Source organism: Geotrypetes seraphini, chromosome 2 (assembly GCF_902459505.1).
Source record: "Geotrypetes seraphini chromosome 2, aGeoSer1.1, whole genome shotgun sequence".
NCBI classification, from domain to species: Eukaryota; Metazoa; Chordata; class Amphibia; order Gymnophiona; family Dermophiidae; genus Geotrypetes; species Geotrypetes seraphini.
Window position 1 is genome coordinate 391,298,813 of NC_047085.1, and position 19,333 is coordinate 391,318,145.

Consider the following 19,333-nt stretch of genomic DNA (forward strand, 5'->3'; position numbering starts at 1 on the left):
ATATATATATTTGTATATGTATGTATGTATGTATGCATATACTTAGACAAGTACCTCTCAGAATCTGAATAATTGATATTTTTCTCCTCCTTTTCTTCAGGGAAACGTCGATTTGAAGATGCAAATTTACTGATTGCTTCTGCAACAGAATATTTTGTCTGTCCGGATACACAGGCCTCAATATCCTCAGGGCTTAGCTGACTCTGTAGGAAGAGGTGAAGTCTGCTGTCAGACAGCAGTACAGTATTCTGCAGGACCCTGGTAAAGAGTAAAGCAAAAACGTAATACCAAACGTTTTAGTGCAAGAGTTCTGCCCCAATAGAGAAAATTTAACATTTGCACAACCCTATTGTTGCTTTCACAGAAGTACTTCTAACACATATTTTTCTTCCAAATTTGGTCCAGGTTGGAATATGAAGTTAATGGTGAGATCGTCTTTTCTAAGAATGACATCTCTTTCATACAACCCTATCAGAAAGTAGCTGAAAAGCACAAATTCTTGCCTCGTTCCCTGTCTCCAGGAATGAAATTTACTTTCAGATTTAGGGCTACAGTTATCAATATGGGGATGTATAATTTTACACCAAGTAACTTGTGCTATTGTAGCACAGGTTCCATTTTATGAAATGAGGCCTAGTTACTAATAACGGGTTCATAGTAAATTAACACTTAACTCCTCCCCCACTAATTCCTGAGGAAACAAAGTGCAGACAGCCTCAGAAGGAAATCCATTTCTACTAGGCTGAAAAGAAATAGAGTAACTAGTGTCATAAAAAGTCATTCCTCACTATACTATGTAGGAGTCCTGATTCCTAGCCCTGAAAGTAACTAAGGCCTGATTTTCTGCCCAGCTATCCTGCAAGCACTGGCATGAGACACCAAATCCTTTATTTTTGGACAGAACCTCAGGCTGCATGAGTTGAATGCTTTGAAATAATCCCTGCTACCCCAACCACTATGAACCAAGGCAAGCGGGAGCTTCAGAAAAAGCAATAACCTTTTTTCAGTGGGCAGAAAAATAGCAGCTGGGGCTGATCTAGGGACAAGTAACCTCCTTCTGTTATGGCAACATTTTCAGAATCTCTAAGCCTTGGGAGTAGGTTTGGCATCAGTGTCAAAGCAATTGAAGCAACTTTTATGATCAATCAAATGGACTCTAGATAAAAATGGATTCTAGACAAATATGAAGAGAAGAAATATACCACATTGTCCATATACTTAAAAAACAAACCAAGGCAGGAAAACTTTTATAGATGTTGCTTGGCAAATTTTTTAAAAAGTTACAAGTAATTAATTTTTAAAAGTTGGTACATGAAAGCTTGAATGCTGCAGGCCACAGGCCTGTCATATTACACACTAATTTCATCTTTTCCATACCACTGAGGTTCTGTGAACCATTGAACAATAAAAAGGCTATCCATGGTTTGGTCACCAGAGGCCCAAGACTAAACATGAATTTAACCCCTCCCAAAAAAATCAACAACCATTTCACATTACAGAAAGTTTCAAGTTTATTAGGATTTTATATACCGCCTATCAGGATTATCTAAGCGGTTTTTACAATCAGGTACTCAAGCATTTTCCCTATCTGTCCTGGTGGGCTCACAATCTATCTAACGTACCTGGGGCTATGGAAGATTAAGTGACTTGCCCAGGGTCACAAGGAGCAGCGTGGGGTTTGAACCCACAACCCCAGGGTGCTGAGGCTGTAGATCCAACCACTGCGCCACACACTCCTTGTCTTTATGCTGTTGGCCCTATATCTTATTAGCATATGGATAATCTGAACTATTTAATATACAAATTGACATAAAATTGAAAAAACACAACACAGAATGGTTTTCTGCCCAGCATATCCATCCAAATCAAACCCTTAAGTAGATACAGGATCATTCTATCTATTGTGTGAGAAATCGGTGTCCTTCAAATCAGACTTAAACATCGTACCGGTCTTATAAATTCCTCAGAGGCACCAGTGATGGTCACATGGAATGGTTAAAAGCAATGAAAGTTACATTTCTATTTTTAATGGGAGATTAATACATTGTTTTTTTCCCCGTTTTATCATGAGAAATAAGCTAAATATCTGTCATTGTAGCATTCTTTTACTGATGAACACGCACAGACTCAGAATATTATTCTGATTCATTCCAGCCTTTGCAAAGCGAAAAAACAAAAAAACAATTCAACACAATCTGCAGTGAGAAAGAGACAGTACAAAACAAAAACAAAAGAAACTACAGACAAGCGTACAAGATGCAGGCTATGTTTATTATATCAATTGTTAATTGCGGTTAATGTTACCACCTTTTTACAAACCAAGGGACCTGACACAGTTTGTGTTTCGGTTAATACACCTTCATCAGAGGTCACTAGTTGGCAAGGTATCAAATAAATGATCTGGACATAGGTACGACAAGCGAGGTGATTAAATTTGCGGATGATACGAAGTTATTCAGAGTAGTAAAGACACAGGGGGATTGCGAAGATCTGCAACGTGACAGTCAAGCTCGAGGAATGGGCATCGACATGGCAGATGAGGTTCAACGTGGATAAGTGTAAAGTGATGCATGTCGGTAACAAAAATCTCATGCACGAATACAGGATGTCCGGGGCGGTACTTGGAGAAACCTCCCAGGAAAGGGACTTGGGAGTTCTGATCAACAAGTCGATGAAGCCGTCCACGCAATGTGCGGTGGCGGCAAAAAGGGCGAACAAAATGCTAGGAATGATAAACAAGGGGATCACAAGCAGATCAGAGAAGGTTATCATGCCGCTGTACCGGGCCATGGTACGCCCTCACCTGGAGTACTGCGTCCAGCACTGGTCACCGTACATGAAGAAGGACACGGTACTATTCGAAAGGGTCCAGAGAAGAGCGACAAAGATGGTTAAGGGGCTGGAGGAGCTGCCGTACAGCGAAAGATTAGAAAACTGGGCCTCTTCTCCCTCGAACAGAGGAGATTGAGAGGGGACATGATTGAAACATTCAAGGTACTGTAGGGGATAGACTTAATAGATAAAGACAGGTTGTTCACCCTCTCCAAGGTAGGTTGAACAAGAGGGCACTCTCTAAAATTGAAAGGGGATAGATTCCGTACAAACGTAAGGAAGTTCTTCTTCACCCAGAGAGTGGTAGAAAGCTGGAACGCTCTTCCAGAGGCTGTTATAGGGGAAAACACCCTCCAAGGATTCAAGATAAAGTTAGACATGTTTCTGCTGAACAGGAACATGAGCTGGTGGGGCTAGTCTCAGTTAGGGTGCTGGTCTTGGACCAGAGGGCCGCTGCGTGAGCGGACTGCTGGGAATGGTGGACCACTGGTCTGACTCAGCAGTGGCAATTCTTATGTTCTTATTAAACCGCAAACAAAAATAAACATAAGCCTGTGTAGCTTGAAAGTAATTGCTAGCAAGTTCACACGATTACTTTCGAGATACATAGGCTTATGTTTATTTTTGTTTGCGGTTGAAGGAAAGATGGAAAGGAAGAAGACAGAAATGCCAGATGGGGGAGCAGAGGGAAGAAGATGGGTGCCAGACCAATGGGGGTGGAGGGAGAGATGGAAAGGAAAAGCACAGTTTCTGGTAGAAGCATAGAAATAGAGCAGATTCCATATGGAAGAGGCAGAGAGAAGGCAGACAATGGATGGAAGGAATAGAATGTCGAGAAGATGAGGAAAGCAGAAACCAGACAAGAAAGGTAGAAAAAGAATTCTAGTTCTTTTTTTTTTTTTTTACATTAGGATAAAGTAGTATATTAGTTGTGTTGATAAACATTTATAAACAACGCCCTGCCAGCTGAAGATCTCTTCCTCTAGTTTGGCAGCCAGAACTTTGATTTATAAAATGACAATTGTACAGAATATTGTTTCTTTTTATACTTTAATAAGTTCTGTATAAAACTATTCGAGGCTTATGCGGATGGGTTCAGAACGGGGCCGAGGCTGAGCTTGCGGGGATGGGTCAGAGACGGGGACAATTTTTTTCCCTGTGCCATTCTCTGTATTGGGTATCTGTGAATATCATTATCTCAGACTTGCTCTCTGCTTCCCCATTTTGCACCCTTCAGTAAAACTATTAGCTAATTTGCCACCAAAGCCTTGAGTACACTGGCAGATCTCAGCCCAGTCCAATCCATGTCCGGTCAGCCAGATTATCAATGAATATAAATATCCAAAATGACTGATGCAAGAAATAGCCCAAGACAGTTTGGATTCAGGAAGGGCCTGAGGGCCAGATGCACTATTTTTGGCCGATTCTAAAAGAGCTGTTGATGCACTAAAAATTTTGCGTGCAAATGATTCATGCGGAGGTTCGTCATAATCTCCCATCCGATTGATTGCTGTAAGAGCGACACTTACACATGCGCAGAGCCGGCAGGGGAAGCCTGGACAGCTAAGGCAGGGGAAGCCCCAAAGCAGTCTCCTGTCACTCAGCTGTTTGGCACAGAAAACCTTTTTTTTTTAATGGGCACAGATGCTGTGTGTGTGTTATACACATACAATATCTGCCCCATTAAAAAAAGGATCTCCCCGGCCAATGACGGCCCTCTATGTCTCACTGACGAGCCGACACCGGGGACTGACACCCCCTCCACGCCAGTGAAAATTGGCAAGACAGATGCTCCCTCCCTCCTGCCATGGTGACTCCCCCCTCCCCACAAGAGAAAATAGGCAGGAAGGATGCCCACTTTCCTCCTGCCATCCTGATCTTCCCCTCCAGTGCAAGAGAAAATTGGCAGGAGAGATGCCCATGCCATCCTACCAACGGAGGTCTTCCCTGCACCATTCCCCCATTCCCTATTGCGCCCCTCTCTCCGCCCCAAAAAAGGCAGGAAGGATGTCCACTCCCTCCTGCCATAGGATGCTCCTCCAAGCCCCCCACTGGTACCTTTTTCAGAAGTTGGAAGCAGGAGGAAAGTATGGCCCCTCCAGCTCAAAGGCCCACCAATCCAAAATGGCAGGCCATCCCTCCTTGGTGTATCATGTGATGCATGGGGAGGGGCCCAAGGCCCTGATTGGCTCAGATGCCTAAAGCCCCTCTTGCGGGAGAGGGGGGTGTTGTGATGGCAGGAGGGAGTGGGCATCCCGCCTGCCATTTTCGCTGCCACGGGTCAAGTGGTACAATGCATAAAAGATTTGAATCATGTTTTATCACAGTGTACTTTTAGGGTTCAGATTGGTGAGCATTTTTTTTAGGTTCTCCTGTGTCTTAAGGAATCTCTCAGGATTCCATCCCAAGGCAAATACTTGCAACTTTGAGATAGGCTTTGGGCACGAATGTATACTTTTTACCCAAATGATGCCCATGCTCTTATTACCTGTCCAAAGTCTCAGCGTGGCTCACATTACATGACATGAAACTCGTCCTATTAAAATCTGAGTTCATGTGGTCACTATGGGGCTCATAATCAAAACAGAAATATGTCTAAAAACCCACCCAAGTCAGCACTTGGGACATCCAAATGCCAATAATCGAAACAGGTTTTTAGACGTATCCAGAGACTTTTAGGCCTCTGAATCCCGCTGTGTACCCAGAGCTGAAAAGGGCATTTTTGAAGGAGTAGTGAGGGCGGGTTGTGGGCCTACCCAGACTTAGTCGTACTGCAGGGATAACTGAAAGTTTTAGATGAGCTTTTGTAGCAATGTTACCATACAGAGTTACAAAGAGTTTCTGTTTTTTCCATTCACATTAGGAAAGATTGGAAATATCTATCGGCCGCATTTGGTTTTTCTATCCTTAATGTTAATAATTTCTTTCCTTATTGTATTCTTATCTTACACCGCCTAGAACTGAAAGCCACTGTGCGGTATACAAATAAAGAATTATGTTTTGTTACAATACATGGGCTCTATACTGAAATACACAGAGCTCTGTGGTGGTGTTATAATACAGAGTTATTAATACCGGCATGATTATGCCATAATCAATCATCCTACTTATGTTACTGGGGACAACGGGATAGAAAACAAAATAAATAAATAAATGTACACATATAATACTAGGGGTTCCCTTTTACAAAGGTGCGCTAGCGTGTTTAGCGCACGCACCGGATTAGCATGCGCGAGCCGAAAAATTACCGCCTGCTTAAAAAGAGGCGGTAGCGCTATAACCGCTAGCGCACCTTTGTTAAAAGGCGCCCTAGGTTTACTATTGCAGCTAAATAAGACTATATATACACACCTTCTAAGGAGGTTGGCAACTTCAACTAAATATAATCTATTTACATGCATCCCTGAAAGTTTTATAATTTCAGTTGAACATAAGAATAGCCTTACTGGGTCAGGCTAATGGTCCATCAAGCCCAGTAGCCCGTTTGCACAGTGGCCAATCCAGGTCATAATACTTGGCCAAAACCCAAGGTGTAGCAATATTCTGTGCTACCAATACAGGGCAAGCAGTGGCTTCCCCGTGTCTTTCTCAATATCAGACTATGGATTTTTCCTCCAGGAACTTGTCCAAACCTTTCGTAAAACCAGCTACGCTATCCGCTCTTATCACATCCTCTGGCAACGCGTTCCAGAGCTTAACTATTCTCAGTGAAAAAAAAAAAAAAATTCCTCCAATTGGTTTTAAAATTATTTCCCTGAAACTTCATTGAGTGCCCCCTAGTCTTTGTAATTTTTGACAGAGTGAAAAATCAATCCACTTGTACCCGTTCTACTCCACTCAGGATTTTGTAGACTTCAATCATATCTCCCCTTAGCCCTCTCTTTTCCAAGCTGAATAGCCCTAATCGTTTTAGCCTTTCCTCAAATGAGAGGAGTTCCATCCCCTTTACCATCTTGGTTGCTCTTCTTTGAACCTTTTCTAGTGCCACTATATCTTTCTTGAGAAAAGGAGACCAGAATTGAATGCACCGTGGAGTGATACAGGGGCATTATAACATTCTTAGTCTTGTTAACCATCCTTTTTTTGCTAATTCCTAGCATCCTATTTGCTTTTTTGGCCACCACTGCACATTGGGCGGAAAATTTCATCGTATTTTCTACGATGACACCCAGATCCCTTTTCTTGGGAGCTAATTCCCAAGGTGGACCCTAGCATCTGGTAACTGTGATTCAGGTTATTCTTCCCAATGTGCATCACTTTGCATTTGTCCACATTAAATTTCATCTGCTATTTGGATGCCCAGTCTTCCAATTTCCTAAGATCCGCTTGCAATTTTTCACAATCTGCATGCGTTTTAACAACTTTGAACAGTTTAGTGTCATATGCAAATTTAATCACCTCACTCATTGTTCAAATTTTCAAATCATTTATATATAAGTTAAATAGCACCAGTGCCAGTACAGACCCCTGCGGCACTCCACTGTTTATTCTCTTCCATTGAGAAAAATGACCATTTAACCCTACCCTCTGTTTTCTATCCGATAACCAGTTCCTAATCCACAATTGATCTTTGCCACCTATCCCATGACATTTTAATTTTCTCAGGAGCTTCTTGTAAGGAACTTGATCAAAAGCTTTCTGAAAATCTAGATATACTATATCAACCGACTCACCTTTTATCCATGTGTTTATTCACACCTTCAAAGAAATCAAGCAAATTTGTGAGACAAGATCTCCCTCAGCTGAACCCATGCTGACTCTTTCATTAAATCATGCTTGTCTACATGTTCCACAATTTTATTTTTTATAATCGTTTCTACAATTTTGCCTGGAACTGAAGTGAGTCTGAGAAAAGGATAGTCATTATCCCTTTCTTGAATTTCCCTTTTCTAGCTTTAATTCCTTCAGTAGGGCATTCTACCACATTGGGACCATTACCAAGAACATTCTTGCCTTGGTGCTGTTGTATTTGATTTCTTTGAAGAAGGGTATTTATAGTAAGGACTTTTGGTTCGAGCACAGAGCACATAGGGGTGTATGGTTTTTTTGGTCTGGCTGCTAGGTATTGTGGTTCTGAGAGGTGAACAGTTTTGTGTGTCAGCAATAAGATTTTGAATTTCACCCTGCTCTCAATCAGGAGCCAGTGTAACTATTTTAGTAGCAGGATGGCACTCGTCTGTCTTGATTTACCTAACAAAAACCTAGCTGTAGTGTTTTGTACTGTTTGGATATGTCTGATCATGTATTTCGGTAAACCCAGAAGGGTTGCATTAAAGTAGTCAAAGATTGTGAGTACTATGGATATCACTATGCTTGGCATTGTTTGGTGGGAGAGGCGTTTTTGGAGTGGGGAGAGTGGGAGGTGGGTGGGATGTGGGCTGATCTAGACTTAGTCATCCGGCAGCGATAATCAAAAGTTTGATGAGGTTGCCTATACGGAACTTATACATTTTGACTTAGACCAAGTCAAAACAGGTATAAGTTCCGGATCGGGCTGCTGAGCGGATCCCAACCCCCTCAATCCCCCCCCCCCCCCGCCATCTTCACAACCTCCCTGCAATGATTGTGGAATGAGAGATGCCCAATCTCCCCTGACAACACTCCCAAACCCCCCTCTCCAAATGATCGTGACAGGAGGAATTCCCAGTCCCTCCTGCCGACACCCACGAACCCCTCGTAAGCATTGCGGCAGGAGGGATGCCCTGTAGAGAGTTGCGCGGGGACAGAAATCCCACCCGTCCCTACCAAAATCCCACCTGTCTCCATGAGGAATCCCTCCATCCCCACCCGTCCCCGTGAGGAATCCCTCCGTCCCCACCTGCCCCCGCGAGGAATCCCCTCCGTCCCCGCCCATCCCTATAAACTTCAGAAATAGTTATTTCATTTAATTATGCTACTGAATTAAAGGCTCTGGTAGAGACCCATTTACAAATAAGCAAAGACACTATTAATTTGGAAATATTAATTGGGAAGAATATATACTTTGTAAACGGGTTTCTACCAGAGCCTCTAATGTAAATATAAAATATAAATACTCAGCTGATGAGAACCCCCAAGCTGTCAGCTGAGGACTTCCTTTGCAGTTGGCCGGGGGTCCCTTTTTCCAAGCTTGGCAGTAGTGTCCCTGAGCACAGATGCTGGCACCTCAGTGGCTCATGGATGTTGCCAGTGATTGCTGTGCTTGGTGGAGGGGAGTTCTGGCCATCTCTAGAGGAGGTCCTCTGCTGGCGGTGCTTGGGAATCCTCACCAGTCACAGCAAGGGTCAGCAAGTACTTCAACACTGTAGAAATAAAACCAGAAATGCATTTCCTTTTCTTTTGAACACAATACAAAGACATCTGCTATATACATTTCCAAAAGCTAACATATTTTAATCACTAAATTCCGTTTTTTACCTTTGTTGTCTGGAGAGACTTATTTTTCAATAAAGTTGGTCCCAGTTTCTTTTTTCCGCTTTCCCATCTTCTGTAAACTCTTCTGTTGCTGTCCATTGGTTCCTCCTACCATGGTCCAGCATTCATCCCTTTCTCATATTTCGCCCCTGCCCACCAGTCCCATGCCCAACATTTCTCCTTCTATCACCCCTCTCCAGCACCATGCCACATCTCTCCCTCCATTCCCTTCACCACTATGTCCAACATTCCTCCCTCTTGCATCCATTTCAATCTGTCCATTCCACCACAATATTTCTCCCTCTAATCTGTACCTCATCCCTCCCTATGACCATTCTCCTTTCTTCCATTCCCCGTGTACACAACCATCTCTTTCCCTCCCTTCCTCTGTCCCAAGTTCATGCCTTCTGTGTCCAAAAACACATTCCCTCCCCCACCTCTTTCCCTCCCTTCCTCCATCCTCTCTCCCAAGTTCATACCTTGTGTCCAAAAACATACTCCCTCCCCCACCTCTTTTCCTCCCTTCCTCCATCCTCTCTCCCAAGTTTATGCCTTATGTCCAAAAACACACTCCCTCCCCTGCTTTTGTGTTCCATGTTTGCCTCCCAAGTTCGACCTCCTTCTGTCCCGCATTTGCCTCGCCTCCAGCCCTCATCTGCCAACAAATTACCAACTTTCTCATCCAAATGGAGCTCGAGCCGCGAGGCTCGTCTTCTATTTCCTGCCTGCCTGCCGCAACACACATAGTCGACTGGAAGTCTTCCCCGATGTCAGCGCTGATGTCGGAGGGATGGCTTTGCGTAAGCCCTCTCTCCGACATCAGCGCTGACATCGGGGAAGACTTCCGGTCGGCTATGTGTGGTACGGCAGAGCAGGTAGGAAAAGAAGACGAGCCTCGCGGCTCGAGTTGTATTGAACCCCGCGGGATCCCCAAAACCACGAGGGGCGTCCCCACGGGATCCCTGTGACCCAAAAGGGGAACCCAGGGGATGTCAGCAGGAGAGATTGGGCATCTCTTCTGCTGCGATCATTGCCGGGGGGTAACAGGGAGTGCCGGGCAGGAGGGACTGGGCATCTCTCCTGCCACAATCGTTGCGGGGACGGTTCCATGATTCTCTATCCAGCGCTTATGACAGATGCCGGTTACAGAATCATGTTTTTAGGCGAAAGATAGGGTCCCTCTCACGTCGAAATGGTCTTGTTTTGGGCATTTAGGACTTGGGCAGATTTTTTTTCAAGAATAGGGCTTAAAGGTAGACGTAGTGGCGGTCTGGGTGATTAAACTCCTGAATGTACAGGTAGGCTATTCTCAAAAAACACACATTTTGGACTTTTTTTTGAGAATGGACATTCCCCTGCTGCCTACTTTGGGCATCCAGGGTCTTAGGCCAAAAGGGGACTTAAGACGTTTTTTTCATTATGCTCTTCCATGGTTTCTCACCCCATTATTGGATGGTTCTATGGCATTGCCTATATCCTTCTCTTTGCCGAACAGTACATCTAAAGTATGTCCTTTAGAGTGGGTTTTATCCCCCAGCATTTCTAGAAAAATATTTAATACCATACTCCCCATTAAAATCTTTAAGATCAGAAGACAAAGCCCTATTAACAGTCCCTTCTTTAAAAGTTATATACTCTAAGAGAGACAAGATTTTTTCTGTTTCGGCCCCCCAAACCTGGAACTTACTTCCACTTAATCTAAGAGAAGAAAGACTATTGAACAAATTTAAAAGTATCCTAAAGAGCTGGCTTTTTAAAGACGCTTTATAATAGATCAGTCTTACTATATTTTAGGGTAGGATGAGGAGGTTACTGAAATATGTGGGTATGTGTCTCCCATCCTGTGTGTACTAAACCTATACCCGATTTTATTTTTGGTTTTATTTTTTTAATATTGTAATTTAAGTTGCCCTTTTCCCTAATGTTTTAATGTCAATTAGCAGTATATGTGATATATGTGGATTTTATTATTTTATCCAATTTTTATCTGATGTAAATCGCATTGAAATGAGATTTTGCAATCTAATCAAAGAATTTATTAAACTTGAAACTTGTAGGCCCAGTCCTTCCAGTTGTTGGACTATCTGTTGGGCTTTTTGACATGTTAGGTCATCTACGTGTAGATTAAAGTCGCTGCAGACCCAGAATGTGGAGAATTTTAGATTGGTTTCTGCAATGAGACTCAAAATGTTTTGCCATCCTTCTGTGTCTAGGGAGAGGGGTGGGAGGGGGGGAGACATATAGCACCATTATGCCCATTGTGTTTGTGTTCCCTATTCTCAGAAGTAAACTTTCTGCTCCTGCTGACTAGGTGGTTTTCATTTGCTGGACACCCAGGTTAGAATTATGTATTACTGCTCCCTCCCTCCTTTCTTCCCTGTTCTATTTTGGAGCATGATGTGGTAGTCTGGGGGGCACACTTTGCTGATAATGACCCCACTGTTATCTGTGAGCCAGGATTCTGTTTTCAGGAAATACAGATTGTGTTCTCCTACTAGGTCTGCTATCTGTATTCCTTTATTGTTCATGGATCTTGTGTTTAGTAGGCCTCCTTTCAATGTTATTTGCTGTTGTGCTTTCTGGTTGGTGCCTTTTTGTTGTCTGGTTCTTTTTTTGTAATTTTCTGTGTTGCCTGCCCTCTCCTTGGTACTGTTGGTCCTACTAAGCCCTCATCAAAACACATTCTTTTCTTGTTTGGAGTGTCACTGCTAGGCCTGTCTGGAAATGTCACCTATACATGCAAAAAATGTAACAGTGTCTGCCCTTTCTCTTTTCTCTAAAAATGTCCGACCTCTCCTTTCCTGCCCTCTACCCACCCTCCCACCCAATGTCTGCCCTGTCTCCCCCCTTCCAATCCCTTCCAGGCTTGGGCAGGCAAGCAGGAGGCAGGAAAGGATAAAGAGAGAAAAGCAGAGAACAGAAAAGGGGAAGAAGGAGCAAGAGATGGCAGGAGAGAGCAAGAGGCATTGGTGAGAGGTAGCTCTGCCCACCACCTCAATGTCATCTACCGGAGCTCCTCCATAAAAGGGGAGGGGGAAAACGGAGCTCAGTTAAACAGGCTTGGGCAGGCAAGCAGGAGGCAGGAAAGGAGAAGGAGAGAAAAGCAGAGTAGAGAACAGGAGAGGGGAAGAAGGAGCATGAGAAGGCAGGAGAGAGCAAGGGGCATCGGCGAGAGGTAGTTCCGTCCACCTCCGACATCATCCACTGGAGCTCCTCCTTAAAAGGGGAGAGGCCAACGGAGCTCAGCCGTTCAGTGCGTGTCGAAGGTGAGCGAAAGGCGCTCGCCTTAGTGAGAGCGCCTTTTTGAAGGGCCTTCAGAAGGGACGAGCAAAGAAGAAACACTAAGGAAGGATACATGCACAGGCAAGTACCACAAGGGCAACAGGACAGACAAGCAGTAGATAAACAAACACAGTAGCAGCAGAGTGCAATCACAGCAGACAGAGAGGACACACACAAGCAACAGAGGTAGCAGGTTTAAAATCAAGAAAAGGACTTCACAGTTAACACCGAGGACGCTACACAGATTCCTACACAAGGAGAAGCCGCTTCAGACAACAGACCAGCAAGCGGACAGCAATGGATGCAGCAGACAGAAGCAGGATGTTAAGCTACCCAGTTTTCTGCACCATTTGCCATATATATGACTACCTCCCCTCTGGGAGGCGGTCTTATGTATACACTTGATGCGAGGAACTGGAGGGCCGTGGAAAATCACCAACAACAGTGGAGCTGCCAAGATATGCCTACAGTGAATGAGGACCACCTGGAGGACAACCACAAGGAAGAAGAGTCCGGTGCAAGCCAACGCCAGGATGAGGGAAGATGGAAGTGCACAGAGGACTCGGATCAACGGCTGGAGAGGGCAGGGACACGGACTTGTGGCTAGAAAGGCAAGAGAAGTTAGAGAGGACAGCAATTGTTGTGGGGGACTCCATCATCAGACAAGTCGACAGCCACATAGCGGGAGGAAGACAGGATCGGATGGTGACCTGCCTACCGGGAGCCAAGGTAGAAGATATAGTAAGCCACATCGACAGCGTGGAAGAGGAAGATACGGTGGTGGTGATCCACATGGGGACAAACAACGTGACCAACAGGAATTACAGCAGGGAAAGACTGAAGGACCAGTTCTGGATGCCAGGAAGGAAGCTGAAGACCAGAACATCGAGGGTAGCGTTCTTGGAGATCCTGCTGGTACCCAGGGCCGAAGAGAAGAGGCAGACGGAGCTGCAAGCAGTCAACGCATGGATGAGGCGCTAGTGTGAGGAAGAAGGATTCCACTTCGTGTGCAACTGGACGATGTTCTGGGGGAAGAGCAAGCTATTCAGAAAGGATGGACTCCACATCAGCAGAGACAGAATGAGGCTACTTGCAAGCAACATCAAGAGAGAAATTGAGAAGTTTTCAAACTAGGAAGAAGGGGAAAGCCAACAGTCGACCAAGAGTCGATAGTTCAGGAAACAGTATACCCAGAGGATACCGTGCAAGATAGCGGGGAAGACTCACCGGATCATTGGCAATGAAGAAATTAAAATAATCAATACCAAACTGGACACAATAAAAAACTGGCTTAGTCTTAATAAATTGTCATTAAATATACAGAAAACTCAATCTATGTTCTTCACTTGGAGAAAAGACATTATTCCAACTTCTTCATTTGTAATTGATAACATCCCAATCGAATCAGTATCTAAGCTGAAAATTTTAGGTGTAATCATTGACACTAACCTTTCTTTTCATGATCACATCAGTCACACTGTTAAATCCTGTTTTTATAAACTCCGACTGATTCGATCTATCTCAGCTTTCTTAGAACCCAAATCCATCAATATACTTATTCATTCTATGATCATTTCTAGATTAGATTACTGTAACTCCTTATTATTCAATATACCGCAAAAAAGAAAAGAAGAGACTTCAAATAATCCAAAATACAGCAGTAAAACTCATTCACAAAGCACAAAAATACGATCACGTAACACCATTATTAATTAAGTCCCATTGGTTGCCTATCAATCATCGAATTACCTTTAAAATAGCATTTCTGGTATTTAAAATACTATTATTTAATGAACCGCAGTTTTTATCTAGAATGATCACTCCATATCATTTATCTCGATCTCTTCGATCATCATCTCAAGACTTACTATCGGTTCCATCCCTAAAAATTGTGGGAACAAGGAGAAATGAAATGTTCTCTGTTATAGCTCCTCAAACCTGGAATGCTTTGCCACTTTATATCAGACAAGAAAAAGACCTTATCTCTTTTAAAAAACTTTTAAAAACATTTTTATTTAACGATGCTTTTAATAATTAAACGACCAAACTAATGTTTTTTGGGTTTTTTTCCACAAATTCCTCCCCCCTCCCTGTGTTTTTATCCCTTTTATGTTTTTTCTGGCATAGAATATTGTAACTTTTTCCCTTTTATATCATGTTTGTCACTAAGTCACATTTATAAAGAAACTCTCTTAGCACTTTGACTTTTTACTTGTGTCTTAATAACATTTGTTGTCTAACATATTGTTTTAAAATTGTTTAAAAATTGTTATAAAATTTGTTTGTTTCCCTATATTTTGTTTTAATATTGTTCATCGCTTAGAATGTTTTAAATAGGCGATTTATCAAATAAACTTGAACTTGAACTAGAAATCCTGACGGATCGAAAAGGACACAAGAGGGAAGGAAATGCAAGAAAGTAATAGGCCGCAAACTCAAGTGTATGTACAAGAAAGCAAGGAGCCTAAGGAATAAGATAGGGGAATTGGAAGCTATGGCACAAAAAGATAACCTTGACATCATCAGCATCATGGTGGAACGAGGAAAACGTCTGGGACACTGCTACTGGGATACAAGCTATATCGCAGAGACAGATTAGGTCAAAAAAGTGGGGGTATTGCCCTATATGTCAACCCAGCCCATGTGTCTAAGGCCCTGCCCACAGGAGGGGCCTAGGGCAACTGGGCCAAGTCCAGATGGCCCAGGCGCCTAAGGCCTCTCCTATGGGTGGGGCCTTAGGTGCCTGCCCCATTCAGGCCATGTTTCAAAATATATTCATCAGGGACATAACTACAAATTATAAAATATATAAAAATATATAGTAACATAGTAAAGGACAGCAGAAAAAGACCCGAGTGGTCCATCCAGTCTGCCCAACAGTCACGCATTATCAATTCATGATTAAACCAGCAATGCATGTGATATACTGTAAAATACTTGATCATTATCTTTCTCTGGCATTTTTGGGACAAAGACCCTAGAACATAGTAAATGACGGCAGATAAAGACCCGAATGGTCTATCCACTCTGCCCAACCATACAGTCTCTATAAATTAATGATTTAATTTAAACTGGTTTTTTTTTTTTCTTATATATTTCTGGGCCAGAAACCCAGAGCTCTGCCCAATTCAGGAAAAAAAATTTCGATTCGATAAAGCCTATTGAATTGGTTTTTCGATTCGATTTTCCTGCCCAATTGGGTGGGTTTTTTGGGGGTTTTTTTTTCCAAACATCCTGGTGGGTTTATTTTATAGCTTCTTCACCCCCTTTGACTTCTCCTAACCACACTGGCGCTGTGGTCTAAACAAAATAAAAAAACAAAAAGGACTTTTCCTCTCTCTGTTAAATCCTAGCTTGCGTTTGTGGTCTAAAACCAGCTCTGGCAGGATCCACTTTTCAAATCTGACATATTGTAATCACAAAACAGAAATTAAAATTATTTTTTCTACCTTTTGTTATCTGGTCAATATTTAAATCTTGTTGGTCCCAGGCTCTGGTTGTCTTCTGATAACTTGCTTGCCAGGGTCTCCTACTTTCTTCTTTCTCCGTGCTAACCATCCATCTGCCATCTCTGTCCTCCCCTTCCATTTCCCTTCCCTCCCCCGGAGGTCTGGCATCTTTCCTTTTTTTCATCTCTATCCACGGATTCACCTTTTCTCAACTACCCTTTCATCCAGCATCTCTCCCTCCTTCCCCACCACCCCAGGGTCCACCATCTCTCCCTTTCTCTTCCCAACTACCCTCCTATCCAGTATCTTTGTCCCCCCTCCACACCATCCCTTGTGTCATCTCTCTCCCTCTCCTCTATTTTTAGACCCATTATTTCTTCCCCCCCAAAGTCTGGCATATGTATGTCTCTTTGAACCCCCCCTCTCTCCCTCCGTGTACTTCTACATCAGGACCCCCTCTCCTGAAGGTCTGTCCCCCCTGAAGGCCTGTGCCACCATCCCTGAAGGCCTGTTTCCCCCTTGAAGGCCTGTCCCCTTCCCTGAAGGCCTGCATCCCACCCCTGAAGGCCTGCCTGTACCCCTTGAAGGCCTGTCCCCCCCTTTGAAGGCCTGTCTCCCCCTTAAAGGTCTGTCCCCCCTTAAAGGCCTGCATCCCCCCCTTGAAGGCCTGTCTCCCCCCCCTTAAAGGCCTGCATCCCACCTCGGAAGGCCTGCCTGCCCCCCCCTGAAGGCCTGCCTGCCTGTTCCCCCTGAAGGCCTGCCCCACCCCCCACCCCGAAGGACTGCTACCCCTACCCCCGGAAAGCCTGCGTGTTCCCCCTGGCCTCCCACTGGTGGCCGGCTTCCCCCCTAGCCTCCCTGCACTGTTTACCGTTGAGGAACAGCCTGCAGATAAGATCACGATGCTAGCGATCTTTGTACTGCTTCGGAGCTGTTTCTTCTGCCGCAGTCCCGCCCCTTCTCTGATGTCAGAGGCAGGATCGCAGAGGAAACAGCTCCGAAGCAGTGGAAAGATCGCTAGCATTGCGATCTTATCTGCAGGCTGTTCCTCAACAGTAAACAGTGCGGGGAGGCCTGGGGGGGGAGCGGGAGGCCAGGGGTGGGAAGCCAAACGCCAGGGGAGGGAAACGGACGCCAGGAGGGAAGCCGGATAGCAGCACTTCCCGACTGACCCTCACCCTCACCCTCTAAAGCAGGTGCGGCAGCGGCCGGCCAGCAAGAGTAGCGCTGCCGCTCCTGCTTTAGGGGGGCGAGGGTCAACCGAATCGGGAAGCTGATTTTTTGTTGTGTTAAATCGATTCACCTGAAGTGAATTGGTGAAACGATTCGAATCGTGAATCGGGCAGCACTACTGCCTGGTACTGTGTTTAGGTTCCATCGACTGGAGTCTCCGTCAAAGTTCATTTCAGCCCATCTAAACCATCCCAGCCATCGAAGTCCTCCCCAGCCCATCCTCAAATGAGTGGCCATATACAGGACACAGACCGTGCAAGTCTGCCCAGTACTAGCCTTAGTTCTTCAATATATACCATTATTTTCTGATTAGAGATCCTCTGGGTTCATCCCATACTTTTTTTTTAACTCTGTGACTGATTTCCTCTCCACCACCTCCCCCAGGAGCGTATTCCAGGTATCAACCACCCTCTCCATAAAGAATTCCTAACATTACTCTTGAGTCTACCACCCCTCAACCTAAATTATACCCTCTGATTTTACCATTTTCCTTTCTCTGGAAAATATTTTGTTCTATATTAATATGTTTCAAGTATTTGAACGTCTGAAACATATCTCCCCCTGTCCCTTCTTTCCTCTTTATTCAGGGCTTCCAGTCTCTCCTCGTACATCTTTTGTGCAAACCTTCTACCATTTTTGTCGCCTTTCTTTGGACCACTTCAAATCTTCTTATGTCCTTTGCCAAATATGTTCTCCAAAATTGAATACAATACTCCAAGTGGGGTCTCACCAATGACCTGTACAGGGACATCAACACCTTCTTTCTTCTACTGGTTACGCCTCTCTCTATACAGTCTAGCATCCTTCTGGCAACAGCCAACATCTTCTCACACTATTTATTTGTCTTTAGATCTTTGGACACTATCACCCCAAGGTCCCTCTTTCCATCTGTGCATATCAGCCTCTCATCTCCCAGCACATATGGCTCCTTCCGATTTCTAAAACCTATATGCATTACTCTGCACTTCTTTGCATTGAATTTATTTGCCAGATATTGGACCATTCCTCTAACTTTTGCAAATCCTTTTTCATGTTTTCCACTCCCTCCTTAGTGTCTACTTTGTTACAAATCTTAGTATCATCTGCAAAAAAAGTAAACTGTTCCTTCTAACCCTTCAGTAATGGCGTTCACAAATATATTGAACAGGATCAGCCACAGCACCGATCCTTGAGGGACTCACTCACAAGTCTGCACTGTACTGTTCTCATGTTCCAAATTACTGGAGTTTCCATCGAACCCTCTCCAGTCCATCCTAAAACGAATTGCCATATACAGGACACAGACCATTTAAGTTGTTAGTGCATGGAGTGTAATGGAGCTTAAACAGTATAAACAGCCTTTAAATTTTTTTTACACTACCACTTATTTAATTACTAAACCAGTACAATCAAAAAACTTAGAAGAAACATCAAATACAGCTGTACAACTCTCTCATTAACACTAGCAAGATGTCCATGCACATGCATACAATGCACCTGCAATATTGAGGGGCAATGTGTCCATAACTGTATAAAAGTGCCAAGCTAGCAATTATTAAAACAAAACAAAACAAAAGACTTGATTCATAATAGAGAAGGGTTCCTTGTATGTACTGGACTCTGGAAACCTGTAAGATGCATTGGTGAAATCTTTAGTGTCAGAAAAGGGGACATTGATCCCTCCACTTCGGTGTTTTGTAGTTCCAGAAATGACATAATCAAGCTTTTTGGCCAAATGGTACCTGTATCCATCAGTAGCCATCTCCAAGATGCATCATATCCACTGGGATTATCACAACAATCCCTCTCTTACCCCTACCAATACGCTCAAGTGGAAAGAAGATAGACTATTTGTCCAGGGATGGGATGACTTCCCTATGAGGAAAGGCTAAATCATCTAGGGTTCTTCAGCTTGGAGAAGAGATGGCTCAGGGGTGATATGATAGTCTATAAAATGATGAGTGGAGTAGAAAGGGTAGATGTGAATCACTTGTTCACTCTTTCCAAAAAGACTAGGGGACATGCGATGAAGCTACTAAGTAGTAGATTTAAAACAAACAGGACAAAATATTTCTTCATACAATATGTAATTAAACTCTGGAATTCGGTGCTGGAGAATGTGGTGAAATCAGTTAGCTTAGCAGGGTTTAAAAAAGGTTTGGATA

The 19,333-nt window shown here is 43.8% G+C and overlaps 1 protein-coding gene across 2 annotated transcripts in view; it reads right to left on the reverse strand.

The window, feature by feature from the left end:
* Nucleotides 1–19,333, reverse strand: part of SNX10 (sorting nexin 10) — a 132,467-nt gene that overhangs the window by 5,013 nt on the left and 108,121 nt on the right. For both annotated transcript variants that reach the window (XM_033930791.1, XM_033930790.1), the window contains exon 6: nucleotides 55–258. In XM_033930791.1, the coding sequence (XP_033786682.1) occupies nucleotides 55–258 (204 nt within the window). The remainder of the gene's footprint in view (nucleotides 1–54; nucleotides 259–19,333) is intronic.